The following is a 14,582-nucleotide window of genomic DNA, read 5'->3' as shown; positions in this document are numbered from 1 at the left end:
ATATTTCTGTAAAAAAATGTGTGGGTGGTATTCAGGATTATACGGTAATATTTTGTCACTGCTGTTAATTTACTGATGTTTACAACCAGGAAAAATATTTTGCATATTGGAGATGGTGTAGTGGAGAGTGTGTCTAGATTTGTTAGCTTTTATATGATTCACCTCCAAAATAATTTATACTAATCTGTAGTTGTTATTTGTAATATCTTCCCTTTCAAAATTGTACTGTATTTCTCCAAATCCAAAACAAGTTTTTTTTTTCTCTTAGAATTTCATGTGAAATATCATGGATTGTCTTGCATTCACAACCTAACAATAATGAACACCACAGTAACCACACTGCTTCCCTTCCCCCAACCCCCCCCTAACGGTGCGTGTGCACAAAACTCCTTGACCATCAACGTCAGCGCCTCTATTATACATCGCTAGCTGCAACACTGGCAGCCGGTTGTACAGTGCCTCTGGTTCTCGGAAAATAGTGAAGAGTGAAAATATTCTACTAGCCTCTACAAAAACATTTCTCAAATCTGCAGAATGGCATCAAAACATAACTCTCTTGAGCTGATTGCAAGGTTGATCATAATGTACTTCCAAGTCCCAGCTGTGCAGGAAATGTTATTCGAATTGGTATTGCGACCCTTAGGATTTTTCGAAAGGCCACGGTTACTCAATGGCAGAGTTATAATGTGTCTACTGTACCTGACGCTTAATAAAAGTAACAGTTTTATAAACAGCAGGAATACTTTCGTGATGGATCGTTGTATTGTAGACACACGTGGAACAGGCATTGCCAGCAGATTTTCAATAGGTTGTCGTCGATATTATGATGCCAATTTCTAAGTTAATGGTTATAAAACACGCAGAAATGAAGAATAACGCAAGAAAATATGGCATAACTCAAGTTCCGTTTCTATGATTTTTGACTTTACAGTTAACCTGAAGTCAGACATTGGTGCCAAATTGTTACGAGTACAAACAGCTGATTCCCAACACACAACACGAACGTAAATATATATACTCGAATATAAGTCCAGAATCAAATTACTGTTTGTAGTAACATGCATAACTCACATAAGATGAACAATTACACATAACATATTTAGGTTAAGGCTATAAGATATAAAATAGAAGAATGCTTGAACAGATAAAATGCGAGAAAATGAAATGAAAGTTCTACTCACCATCTAGAAGAGCTCGCCTAGCTGAGAGATTCAATTTCTCCTACGGAAGCAAAAAATCCTACAAAGGGAATACACCACTCATTTCTGAGTCACTATCGGCATTGTTATCGTCTGTTGAGGTTTCACTCTCCTGGCTATTTCATCCACCACGTAAACTGGGTACTAGGGCTTTTAGTTTCAACAAGGTACAGGAGCCCCCCCCACGCTATCGTGAACCAAAATATTGTGCTCTTTCCACCGCTCAATCAACTAATTATTTCTAGCTGCCAGTGCTCGTGTTTTGTCAAGAATGACCTAGTAAATTGACAAAGGCTGCAGAAAGAACTGGGCACAATACAATACAATACAATACAATACATGTGGTTATAGTAAACAACAGATCGACAACACTAGTAACTGAAACTAGAGCCTAACACGCTCTATCGAAGCGATCGGCCGCCTATGATTGGCTGTTTATTAATTCACTTAGCCTCCACCAAAAGGCAGCGCTCAAATATTAAAGGGTAGAGAAGGGCCCACCTATTCAATACACTATACACTAAGACACTATACAAACTAATGGTATTGAATAGGTGGACCCTTCTCTACCCTGTGAAAGTGATCAATTGTTAATACGGACCATAATAAAATACATAACGTATGACTCAAATGTCAAGACGAAACTCATAAGAACTCAACTATAAAGCCAATGTTCGGTCTTGGCATGAAGACAAAATAGCTGTGTGTACTGTACAAAAAAATGCATTCAGTGGCCCTGCAAAAAGGACACTTTAAAGAAGTTGAAGATGAAATTGTGAGATACGTGCGCATAAAATGCAAGGGCAGAATGGCTGGAACATGGCGTACAAAACTCGCTGACCTTCAACCTCCGTGTATTTATTAAACATCGCTAGCCGCTGAAGCTGGCCGAAGCTGACAAGCGAGATATGCGGTAGCAGCAGCCAATACCTGACGCTTAGGGAAAGTAACAATTTTAAAGACAACACAAATATTTTCATTATGGATCGTTGTACTGTAGAGATAGGTCATCATCATCATCATCGGTTTGCCCTTCCAGCGAGCCGGGTAGGGTGTTTGAAAACGAGCGTCTTCCAAAGTTGCCTATTCAAAAACATTTCATTGTCCAAGACAGATTCCCAATTCCATCCTCTTCTCTCCACGTCTTCCCTCAGTTGGTCCATCCATCATCTTCTTGGTCTTCCAGCTGGTCTTCTCCTGTTATTCTCTTTTCCAAATAAGCACATGGTAACCTTGTGCTATTCATTTGTTTAACATACCCAAACCATTTAAGTCTAGATGACCTAAGTCTTTCCTCCATCGATTCATTTAGTCCTAGGTTGTTCTTTGTGGGACCTTCTCACCACATAGTAGGTGCCTAACGATACTGTAAAAGTTAGAGCCGGTAAATTTTCAATGGGATCTCGTCAATATCATGATGCCAATTTTAAGTTAATAATTATTAAACACGTGGAAATAAAGAATAATTGTGCAGCCGCAAGAAAATACGGCGTAACTAAAGCCAATGTTTGGGGTTGGCATGAAGACAAAGATTGTCTAAAACTGCGTACTCTACAAGAAAGGCATTCAGCGGCTCACCACAAGGACGCTTTAAAGAAGTCAAACATGAAATTGTGAGGTACGTCAGCAAAAAACATTAAGGTCGGAATTCCTTGAACTTTCAAAGGTAGCATCAGATACCTCTAATGAAAATGATTAGGGAAGTATGTAGGATTTCATGATACATGTGTTTATTTTTTCTGAAATATGAAATTTATAAAGCACATTTTAAGCCCGATTTTTTTTTTGCAAGTTGGTTTACGTCGCACCAACACAGATAGGTCTTACGGTGACGATGGGAAAGGAAAGGGCTACAAATGGGAAGGAAGCGGCCGTGGCCTTCATTAAGGTATATTTTGCCTGGTGTGAAAATGGTAAACCACGGAAAACCATCTTCATGGCTGTCAACAGTAGGGTTCAAACCCACTATCTCCCCAATACTGGATACTGGCCACACTTAACCGACTGCAGCTATCGAGCTCGGTTAAAAAAAAAAAATGTTTGAAGGCAAAAGTGGAGGCATTTGCATTCAGGGTCATCTTGGATTCGGAGAAATATGGCTTCTTTCATAGTTTTGTCCACCAAGAGAGAAAATAAATATAATAGAAGACAATAAAACAATGCAAAATCAAAATGAAGACACCATTTATACACATTTACAGGAAAGTTGTTAACGTCAGTATACTTGCCTTGTTCTTTTTGGAGACAGGTTGATCAGGTTTAATGAGGCTCTGCAATATTTTAAGACAGGGTAAAATGATGGACTGCATTACAACTGGAGACTTGGAGTCCTTACATGCCATGAGAAATAATTGCATAACACATCTGGAAAAAAACACAACTAAATTAAATGCCTGCACATGGTAGTTGAGGTCAAACAATTATTTATTTATTTATTTATTTATTTATTTACTACTGTAATCTAATTTTAGTTGACCTGGCTTGGTTGTCCTCAAGGAAACAGAACAAAACAACGTGAAACGCAGATCTAAGAAAAGTCAACATCCAGTGAGCCAAAAGTATGAGAGCACTTGCAACGAAGAAATGTTATATGAATTTTACCACAAACATAGTGCTAAGATTTTCAACAGTACCTGAGTTTTTGTTCCCAACATGAATCTTCCTTCTGCACAAGTGCAGCAAGGAGAGCCATCTCATGGCGTACAGCAAAGGCAAGGTCAGAGCTGGCAACGTGGCCACGTAAAGTCATGGCTATACGATCCATCAACAAGGCACGAAGATCTTCGGTGGCCCGGGGATTATCACGTGTAAGCAAGCATAGCAACTGACGGACTTCCTCCTGTACCTAGGACAAATGGACAGATGAAAATTATAACATATCTACACATAAAAATAACAACAATAATAATAAAAATGAAAAACCCACCTGTACAGTTCCACGCCGTAGATTGTTTTCTAGCAGCTCTGGAATAAGTCCCTGACCACAAAGAGTTTGCCGAGAAGCTGGATTGGCAGCCAGTGCCCTTAACAGAGTGAGACAATGTTCTGTTGCTGCTGAAGCACAACCATAACATCGACCAGGAGCAGGAGGAGTACCTTGATTGACAGGTACAGGCTCTGGTACTGGGACTGAGCTGAGAGACTGATCTCTCTGATTACGATCATATGCCACCAACTCACGCCGACATGCCAGGACACGCTATAAAATTAGAATAGCATTTCATATACCACCTGAGAAAGCAAACTATACATGAAATCTACACTATAATTTCAAGAAGGGAAAGAGAATAGGAACAAAGATAAAAGCAATGACATAACCTAAGGAAAAATGTAGAATGGAGACACACACTTACTGTTGCATATATGTATTCTGTTTCTAAAATGATTCTATTTTTGGTGTTCCATTTCTAACACATTGGTTAGTTCATAACATATTTCAGACAGTAATAACTTTAGGCAGAGATAACCACTATATAACATAAATCCAATGGGATTTAACATTTTTAATGGAAGTAACGACACAAATCTGTACTGCTCGTTCTAGATTTATAAAAGATGTGCCTGTATTATGAAGGTGGGAATAATAAATGTTATGATCCTGACAGGAAAAGTTGATTGATTCTATGGAGAAGGAAAATATTGCAATGATGGAACTGTGTGAGGTAATGTGGGGGCCAAAGGGAGTGAAAAGGATGGCAGAGGGTGAGGCAAAGAATGGACTAGGAGTGAATGTTAACAAAATCTTGAATGAAAATGTGGATAGGGTAGACTACATTAGTGATAGAATAATTAGTGCGACTGTGGATGGACGAAGGAGTGAAATATTTCATACAAGTTTATGTACCCCAAACTCGAAACTGAGGAGATATAGAGGAATTCTTGGAGTTACTCGAGGAAGTAATCACCAATGTGGGAGTGATAATCATGGAAGACATCAATGTGCAGGTTGGAAATGACAGAATTGGTAAAGAAGAAACGATTGGACCATTGATCAATTTTTATGAGAAAAGTGGAATGATTGTGGGTTACACTTGGTTTAGAAAGAAGAATAGTACAAATATCACTAGATATGACTGGGGTGAAAGAAGGGCAAAAACAGTTATTGACTTTTTTGTTGAGAAAATAAATCGTAAATTGTTAATGGACATAACAGCACTACCAGGGGAGCACACTAATGGAGACCACAGAGTAGCAGTAGCAAAGCTGAAAATGGGTAAAACTGTGAGAGTAAAAGAAATAAGACAGAAGAAAGTATGAAAATTAAAAGATAAAAGAACTCGGGAGAAATTTTAGGAGGAGTTAAAACAGCACATTCTTATTTCAGAAACAGAAAGTATAGAAGAATAGACCAAATTCAAAAACAGATTTGTAAGCTGCGCAGAGAAGATTTGAGGCAGAACTTTGGCGAGAGTGAAGGAAAAGGAGACACCTTGGTGGAATGAAAAGGTGAAGGTGGTTGCTAAACAAAGGAAGTATGGCAAGATGGAATAGAGATAGAAAAGAAGGAAGTACGATTAAGTATAAGGAAATTAAAAGCAAGTGTAAAAAAGTGGTAAATGAGGAAAAGAAAAAAATGTTGGGAGAAATTTATACAAGAGTTGGAAAAGTATGTAGATGGGGAAAAAGGATATTGTATGGATTGATAAAAAATAAGAGAAAAGAAAAATCTACACAAAACAAGTGAAGGGAGAGAGTGGAAATGTAATAACAGACCCAGAGGAGATAAAGAATAGGTGGAAAGATTATTTTGATAAACTCCTGAATATTAGAAATGATGCAGAAGAGAGTGTAGTAGTAAATCAGGATGATCCAGAAATGGAGAGAGATACTGCAATGGCAGAGGTGGAAATAATAAAGGCCGCAGGACCTACTGGTCTATATTGGTTATAGAGGCTGCTAAGGTGTATATGGAAGAAGGAGCAAGTACCTGATGATTGGTGTAAAGGTGTAATAATACCAGTATTTAAGAAAGATGACAGTAAGGTATGTAACAATTATCGAGGATTCACACCGTTGTCACAAGTAACCAAAATATTGGAGAGAATAGCAGAAAGGAGGACAAGAGGAAGGGTGGAAAGAAATTTAGAAGAGCAGTACGGACTTCAACAGGGCAGGTCAACGATAGATCCTATATTTACCACGAGATTACTAATCGAAAAACAGTGGGAATATGGAAAAAGATCTGGTGATGATATTCCTCGATGTAAAGAAGGCAAACAATAGTGCTAATAGAGAAAAGGTGTGAGGAAATCATGGAAAGAAAAGGATGAGGAAGGCAATCAAGGGAACTAGTGAAACCAATGAATAAGAATTATTCCAGTTGTGTCTAGACTCCAGTTGGGAGAACAAATTGGTTTAGAAACCAAACTGGACTAAGACAGTCTCCACTCATGTTTATAATGGTTACGGATGAAATTCTAAAGGAAACAAAGGCAAGATATGGAGGGAATATGAAAATATTGTTGTTTGCAGATGGCATAGTGATATGGGGAGTCAACAATACAGAAGTGAAAATCGAATTAAGAGGCATTAAATGACAATGTTGAGAAATAAGGTATGAAAAACAGTGGTGATGACAAAAGGAGAAAGAGAAGGAATTGTTAGTATCAGGGGACAAAACTTTGAGGTTGTTGAATACTTCATATATTTAAGAAGTGAAATAATGCAAGATGCAAGGTTGAATAAGAAGATCAGCAGAAGGGTACACGTGGGAAATACATTCTACCAGAAAGTAAGGAGCCTGATGTTGAACAGGACAGTTCCTACAAAATGTAAAGAGATAATGTAAAAGACGTACTAGTATCTCTATATTAATGTATGAATCCGAGACTTGAACTTTGACAGCAAGAAATGAGAGTAAAATTCAGGCCAGTGTGATGAAGTTTCTGAGAGTATGGTATGGAAGACAAGGAGAGACAGTAAGAAATGATGGGGTCATAAAAGAGATAGGGGTAGAAAAAATGAGTGCAGGATGGAGAAGAATAAATTGAGATGGTTTGGACATATGAGGATGCAGGAAGGAAGGATACCAAAACAAGTGTTGGAGGCTAAGATATAAGGGAAGAGGGCAAGAGGAAGGCCTAGAGCAAGATGGATGGACTCTTATCAAGAATATTATAAGAAAAAGAAGACTGACCTGGAATACAATTACTGAAGAGGAGTGGTGGAAGGAGAAGTGCCATCAACACACCTAGCAGGAGCTGGACAAGTTGAAATGAAAATTATGAAGACACCTATGCTTATTGCAAATGGTCACGTATGAAAGCCCGCAGGAGCAAAATATGTCTGAGAGAGAGATAGAGAGCAGTGACTTACCACGTAAGAATGCGTGGCTAGAGTATACAGGTAAAAGAAAGACATGGGTCCAAAGTGTTTAGGTGCAGCCTTCTTCGATGGAGGATAGAATAATAATGGTAGTCACTGTTGACAAGTAGATGCTGTGTGAGGTGAAGGGAATGGGGAGACAGACAGGAAAATGACAAAAATGAGTAGTTATACAATTCTAAGGTCAGCTGCTTCCATAGACCTTAGCATCAGTTGATGTCCAACTCTGGAATCTCTAAGGGCAAGAGGATGGGAAGTTTGAGAAAAATTTCTGACGAATAACTGTGAAATAATCATCAAATGTGGTTGGATGGTGCCATGTGTAATTGGGGACAGGGAGATCCACATTAGGTGTTTTGCAAGTCCTGCAGTGGATGCACATTTGTTTTTATTTTTAACAATTTCCTTTACATCGCACCGACACAGATAGGTCTCATGGCGACGATGGGGTAGGAAAGGTCTATGAGTGGGAAGAAATCAGCTGTGGCCTTCATTGAGGTGTGAAAATGGGAGACCATGGAAAACTGTATTCAAGGCTGCAAACAGTGGGGTTTCAACCCTCTATCTCCTGGATGCAAGCTCACAGCTGCACGCCCCTAATCGCACAGCCAACTCACTCGGTCATGTTTGTTTGGCTAGTGTGTGGTAGTTAGGCCAATGTAAATAGCTGGGCAGTGTGTGCCTTGAAATGGGTAGATGATGTTGGATGAAATGCAAATATGATGACCTCGTATGGGGTAAGGCTTGTTGGTTGTGACCCATGTGTTTATTCTCAGCTGAAATTACAGTGTCGTACATTATTCAAGTCTGCCCTGTTGGTTTTTATGTCAAACTATGCTTCATGTTTTGTTCATATGCACTCTCCTCTCTGTATGATTCCTTCTACGTGACTAGTCCATTCTCCAGCAACTTTCTGCTGTTTTGTGACGTCATTTGCTGATTCAATGTTTCTATCCTGTTCCTCTCCCATCTCAAACCTTTTGGCCTTTCTTTCTCTCTCTCTCCATATATAGTGGAGTTAGTCCCATATCGGACAATTCTTGCTGCTCGGGTACTTGAGTTCTGCCCATGGTGCTGAAGAGCTGGTCTCTGTTTTCCATATAGCTTCATCTATCTGGTTAACATGAGGTGAGAGTTTGGGAGAGGCATTCATTCTGTCTCCTTTATTTTTTTTTACTTGGGCCATACTATTCTCCCTTGGAATATGTATTTCATTTGATCTACCTATGGACTGGATACTTGGGAGCACGTCAGTGCATTGGGATAATCGAGATGGACAGAGTAGATTATGAATTTAAGCCATGGGGCTCTTTCTCAGCAATCTTTAATGTCCTGTGAAGACCTATTTTGTTTCAGCAAAATTTCCTTTGGACCTTCTACATTCACAGTCTAGCCATATTTTGTTCTCTCTCCCATTTTTCTCTCTTCCCTTTCCTCTCCTCATTTTATTTTTTCAGTGTAATTTGTTGGCTCGTGTAATGTTGAGGGAAATGTATTGTGATATTTTCATTTCAAGATCTACGATACCAAAGAATGTACATATATATATAAGCTAGTAAGGGATTCAAATTAGTAATTCTATACAGCTTCAAAATCATGTGTTCAGTGCTGTGCGCTAGTGAACATGTTACCATATGAGGAATTGTTTTAATGTAAATAAGGTAATCAGAATTAGAATACGAAACATCTTCCAAATTTCAAATTACTTGCTCACTGCCGTGCACTGGAAAACATGTCAGTCATGGTAGAAAACTTCCTAAATGTAAATGACCCTGTCCTAGACATTAAATTATGAAGACTTTGAAGATTTGAAATTTGCATCCTGAGTGCTCGAAGCACTGTTAAGTACTGCAAAATTTGTTTCCATTCCCCCTTGTCAGTGTCGTGTAGTTTAATACAGTTAGTACCCTTGAGTATCTCAATATGCATTAAGTGAGTGTCATGAACTTCTATCAGATGTCAATGCGTTCCTATTTTGTTGCATTTATCACTTTGGGTGATCATTTGTACAGGTAATTATTACTGTATCAGTCTGGTTTCTATTGTTGTTCATTATTCTGTATTTTAATTGAGGAAGTTGATGTTAAATTTAAAATATATAGGTTATATCTAGTACTTCTGGGTTTGTTGCAGAAACAACCTCTGCAACTGTTGTAATGGAGATATTGCTGGTGGTTGGTGGGTTTGACGTGTTCAGAGGTGTTGATTCTGCCATCCTTGAGAGGTGGAGGTAAACATCAAAGAAAGTGAGAGATGTGGAGGATATAAGCCAAGTGAAATGGCTACTGTGCACCGTTTCATTGACCTAATCATGAATAAAACAAGGTATTACAACATCTATATTTGCCATGCACTGTAGTAAGATGACAGAGATTCTATAGTTGAGCAATATCTGAAGAATGTACGGACATATCGAGTTAAATAGGCCATGATTTTGTAATAATAAAAATACGGACACACAAAATCTAAGAAGCCATGAATATGCCGAAAAGAATGCTAATTTGGCGAATCAAATAAGCCATGGTCACGAAGTAAGACGTACAGACCTGTAGAATCCATGTGGCCGTGAAAAAAAACCCCAGAATGTTTTAGATTGTTAAAATAGCAACGGAATAATAAAACTACTACGCTGAGCATCGAAATGAGATTTTTCACGCAATATAAGAAAAATCATCACGTAAAGAGGAAAGAAGTTTTCTACGGAGCAGGAGCTGAAGAATTAGTTCATCAAATAACTTTAAAGAAAAGGATTACACCAATATCCAACGTAATATCAAGGCTGATAGGAGGAAAATATGAGAAAGGAGAAGAATAAATAGTTGATCGGGGACCGAAACTTAAACCGAAAGTTGACACGAGTCATCTAATGAAATATGATATCGCATATTCAAAGCATATTGGCGAAAGGCTAAGAATGTAGGACGCTAAAAGGTTTGTTTTTTCCACCTATTGTATTGAATAGGTGGAAAAAACAAACCTTTTAGCATCCTACATTCAGTATCTTCAATACGGATAACAATGATTTTTATCACTTGAAAGACTAAGAGTTAATTAGATTACCTTATAAAGTCTTTACTGAAAGTTACCGTTGAATTTTGGTAGAATATCCTGTTTGAAGAACTATAATTTAGATACAGATTATAGTTCTGGAAGGCTATATTATGATACTAATGACGGTGTTGGATATGTTTTTCTCACATGTGAACAACGGCCTCAACATGAATAACTAAAACAAACATGGGGCTGACCTCTGACGGAAGCCGTCCAGCTGACTCTACTAGCCCGTATCTGGATGATGCTGCCCGTTGATGATGCAACGATTGCCTGGAGCCAGCCCGCAGACTACGGATGACTGAATGGAAATCTAGCCCAGTCCAGTAATGTCAGCAGTGAAAGCTAAGTTCTATATCATATAATTTATTCACAGTAGTCTTAAATATTCATACATTAGATATAGTGCGTAGATATTGGCAATGTGTTTTTGTGAGGGGTGTTATTTTACGTCTTCGAGATTCGATTCCAATGTGCAGGATCTTCGCAAAGAAGTTCCGTAATATAGTAAATGAGCTTTGATACGATCATGGATCTCGATAAATGTAAGACCCGACAGGATGATGATAATAATCTATTAGATGATACCTTCATTTAATTTTTAGGATATAATATGGATATATTTGTCCAGTAACATAGTCAAACTGATTAATATTTTTTTAATGAATCAAAAAATATATTTAAAATAGCAATTTTGAGCTATAATTTTTGGACTTTGCTTACACTGCCGACGTTACAATTTAAGAGATCATTCAAAATGGGATGACAAAATATAAATTTAACACGTACGAAAATAGGCAATTTTGATGGTTAGGAACTTTGATTTTAATTAATGTTAATTTATTTGCTTATGAATTCATTTACATTTTTAACTTTCTTGATACTTTAATTCCAAGAATATCCAACAAGATTGTTACCTAATGTGACTGATATTTACGATTTATGAGATTATGCAAACTTTTCTTTGTTTTCATGATGCGCATAACATATTTGTTTAATGGGAAGACTGATTAAGCTCAACCAAAGACAATTCTGATTTATCTTTTGGAAAGGAAAGACGATTAATGTAATTGAATGTTATTTCTTCTTAATAATTCATCCCTTACAATTCATAATATTGAATAAATCAAAAATTTTTACATTTAAATTAATATTATAGCATTTTTTTTTCATATTTATAGTAGATAAGTTTACACTGAATTCTTACATGAATATTTCTTGGTTGACTAAATTTGGACGATGATTTTTTCATTGATGTTTACGGATGGATGGTATTGCTGGTAAATTATACGAATGGAAATGTGGGTTCCCAGTTGACCTCACGTTAAAAATATGTCTCACTGATGCAAGATAATTATCCCTGGGAGGTGTCGCGTGGCAGTTCGGAGAAGATTTCGACGATTATTGGAAAACGTGATATGGAGATGACTGCTTTAAACGGAACTTATATTAGCAAAATGAATTATTTAGTCACCGATTAATGGAAACCAATGTAGCTGCTGACACTTAGCATCAATTTTTTTTAATGCATTGATCCATTCACTTGAATCCAAGATGTGATATAGACGCAAAAGGGAAAATAGCTGGAGCATTTGATTGATCGCCCGATATGGCGCAAGAAAGATGTTTTCCCCGAAGGATGGTGCGACTGTAATGAGAGTTGAGGAGGTGAAGGAATGAGTCAAGTAGGCAAGCTTTATGGTGCTGCAGGAGAACCTCTACCAGACTAGGGACTGGAGAGGTTCAGTAGTGAGGAAATAAGTTTTTCCAAAAGGAGGCTGGCAGAGGACGGGGCCATCCTGGTGCCCATAGCAGTTACACAATACTGTGGTAATTAAGGTCAACCTAATCAATAATGTGCAGAACCATAAATTACACTACTGAGCATCTTCCGCAGAACCCTAAATTAAGTTACCCTAAATTACAATACTGTACATTTTGTGCAGAATACTAAATTGGGTTAGTGCACCGTATTAATTAGGTTGACCTCAATCAAGAAAGTATTTGGTAACAGATAACTGTCAATACGGAACACAATTACATTTGTGATGACACATAGCTATGCTATGAATCCCCCTTGAAGTTGAAAAAATTGAGAGTTAGGATGTACAGTTTGTGAGAGGTAGGTGAGAGGTAGACTAGGAAGGAGGTACGGAGCAGGGGACTGGGTTCTTGTGTGTTCAAGAAGGGTTCAATAGCCTTAAGTCCATCTGCATGAGGCATGTTAGTGTAAAGCAAAGGGACATCAATAGAAACAAAAAGGAAGTGTAACGGGAGGGTTTCGGGAAGAGTGGCAAGACGACGTAGAAAACGACCAGTGTTACGAATGTAAGAGTTAAGGGAATGTACAAAGGGCTGAAGATGTTGGTCAAAAAATCCTGAAACAGTTTCCGTGAAAGAACCTTGGCTGAAAACTATGGAAGGTCCTGGACTGTTGGCTTTATGTACATGTATCTTGAGAAGCATGTGTAACTTGGGAGTATGGGGTTGGTTTAGGATGAAGGCACTGATAGGGGATTGATATAGACCCTCATGTGTTCCACTGAATTTGATGTAGGTGGCTAAGTTAAGATTCTGATCATGTATGGAGTCTTGGCTGAGGGGGACATAGGAAGTTGTGTCTGAGAGTTGATATAGGGCCTCGTAATTAATTTGGCAGTTCATGACAGCTGTGGTAAATACTTCGTCGGCTGGAAGAATGAAAGACTGAGAATATGTGACAACCTGGATGTATTTTGCGAGGTAGACAAGACGTTGAAATGGGGTAGATTTCTTAGAGGGGCAGAAACTGAGACCTCTGGACTGGACAGATGTTTCATGGTCAGTGAGGGTGTGAGATAAGAGATTCAGAGCTAGTGTGTGTGAGTTGCCGTTGTAGACAACGTCTTTCTTAAGGAAATTCTGATGTTGCATCCAGTACGAAAGTAGTTATTCATCACCAAATGATATTGAGCCATCCTTAACTCGTTTCAAGAGTCCATCCAGTACTGAACCTCAACACCAACCACCTAAATATCCCCCCATCAAAAAGTATATTAATTTCCTCCTAACCTGTCTATCTGACCCCTGATTCCTAGCCACTCTTCCTACCCAACACAACCTGATGAAACATAAATTCCATGCTCTGATGGAACTACGTAATTTTGACATCATAGTTCTTCCCGCTGACAACGGATTGACCACAACTGTCATGAACCACAAAAATTAAGACCTTGAGACGGCTCTCAGTCAAATCTCTGACATAACCTTCTCAACCAAGACCCCACACATGATCAGAATCTTAACTTAGCTACTTGCATAAAACTCCGTGGATCACATATGGGTCTGTTTTTTTTGGTAATATCTGAAGCCATTTTCTTTTCAGTTTCGATTCAGTTATAACTTAGGTTCTTCAGTCTCTTCTCAAAATTAGTTTCAGCAGACTGAATAACCTAACAGTTATAAAATAACATGAAGGTCATCCCAATCTTCTACCAGTCTCCTTATCCCAACCCAGCTCCAAGTTCCATATGCTTCCACACATACACATCGTCAACAATATAGGACACCCCATAATTTCCAGCCAAAGTTCTTTCACAAAATCTGTTGCAGCACTGGTTGACCAACATCTTCAACCCTTTGTACATTCCCTTGATTCTTACATTCATGACACTGGTTGTTTTCTAGAATGCTTTGTCACTTTTCCCAAAACTCTCCCTACAGATTGCCTTCCTGTTTTTACTGATGTCACTATGCATTATACCACATCCCTCACATAGACAGACTTTAGGGCCGTCGGGTCCTTCCTGAACACATGACAGTATAATGCCCTGCCCTGTACTTCCATTCTTGTCTACCTCACAAAATACATCCTAACCCATAAGTTTTTCAACTTCAAGGGGCAATTCTTCCACTAAATTCACAGCACTGCCATGACACCAGGATGACCCCATCCTATGTCAACCTCTTCATGGGAAAAGTTGAGAAGGATTTCCTCATTACCAACCTCCCCACCTCCTAGTCTAGTAA

The 14,582-nt window shown here is 38.4% G+C and overlaps 1 protein-coding gene across 1 annotated transcript in view; it reads right to left on the bottom strand.

The window, feature by feature from the left end:
- The window catches only part of poe (E3 ubiquitin-protein ligase-like protein poe), a 797,274-nt gene that overhangs the window by 100,853 nt on the left and 681,839 nt on the right, over positions 1 to 14,582 (bottom strand). Inside the window, exons 65-67 of the mRNA XM_067137373.2 lie at positions 4,126 to 4,398; positions 3,833 to 4,044; positions 3,428 to 3,563 (exon numbers count right to left, since the gene is read on the bottom strand). Coding sequence (XP_066993474.2) covers positions 3,428 to 3,563; positions 3,833 to 4,044; positions 4,126 to 4,398 — 621 coding nt within the window. The remainder of the gene's footprint in view (positions 1 to 3,427; positions 3,564 to 3,832; positions 4,045 to 4,125; positions 4,399 to 14,582) is intronic.

This window comes from Anabrus simplex, chromosome 1, assembly GCF_040414725.1.
Source record: "Anabrus simplex isolate iqAnaSimp1 chromosome 1, ASM4041472v1, whole genome shotgun sequence".
Taxonomy (NCBI): Eukaryota; Metazoa; Arthropoda; class Insecta; order Orthoptera; family Tettigoniidae; genus Anabrus; species Anabrus simplex.
This window is presented reverse-complemented; position numbering and strand designations above follow the sequence as displayed.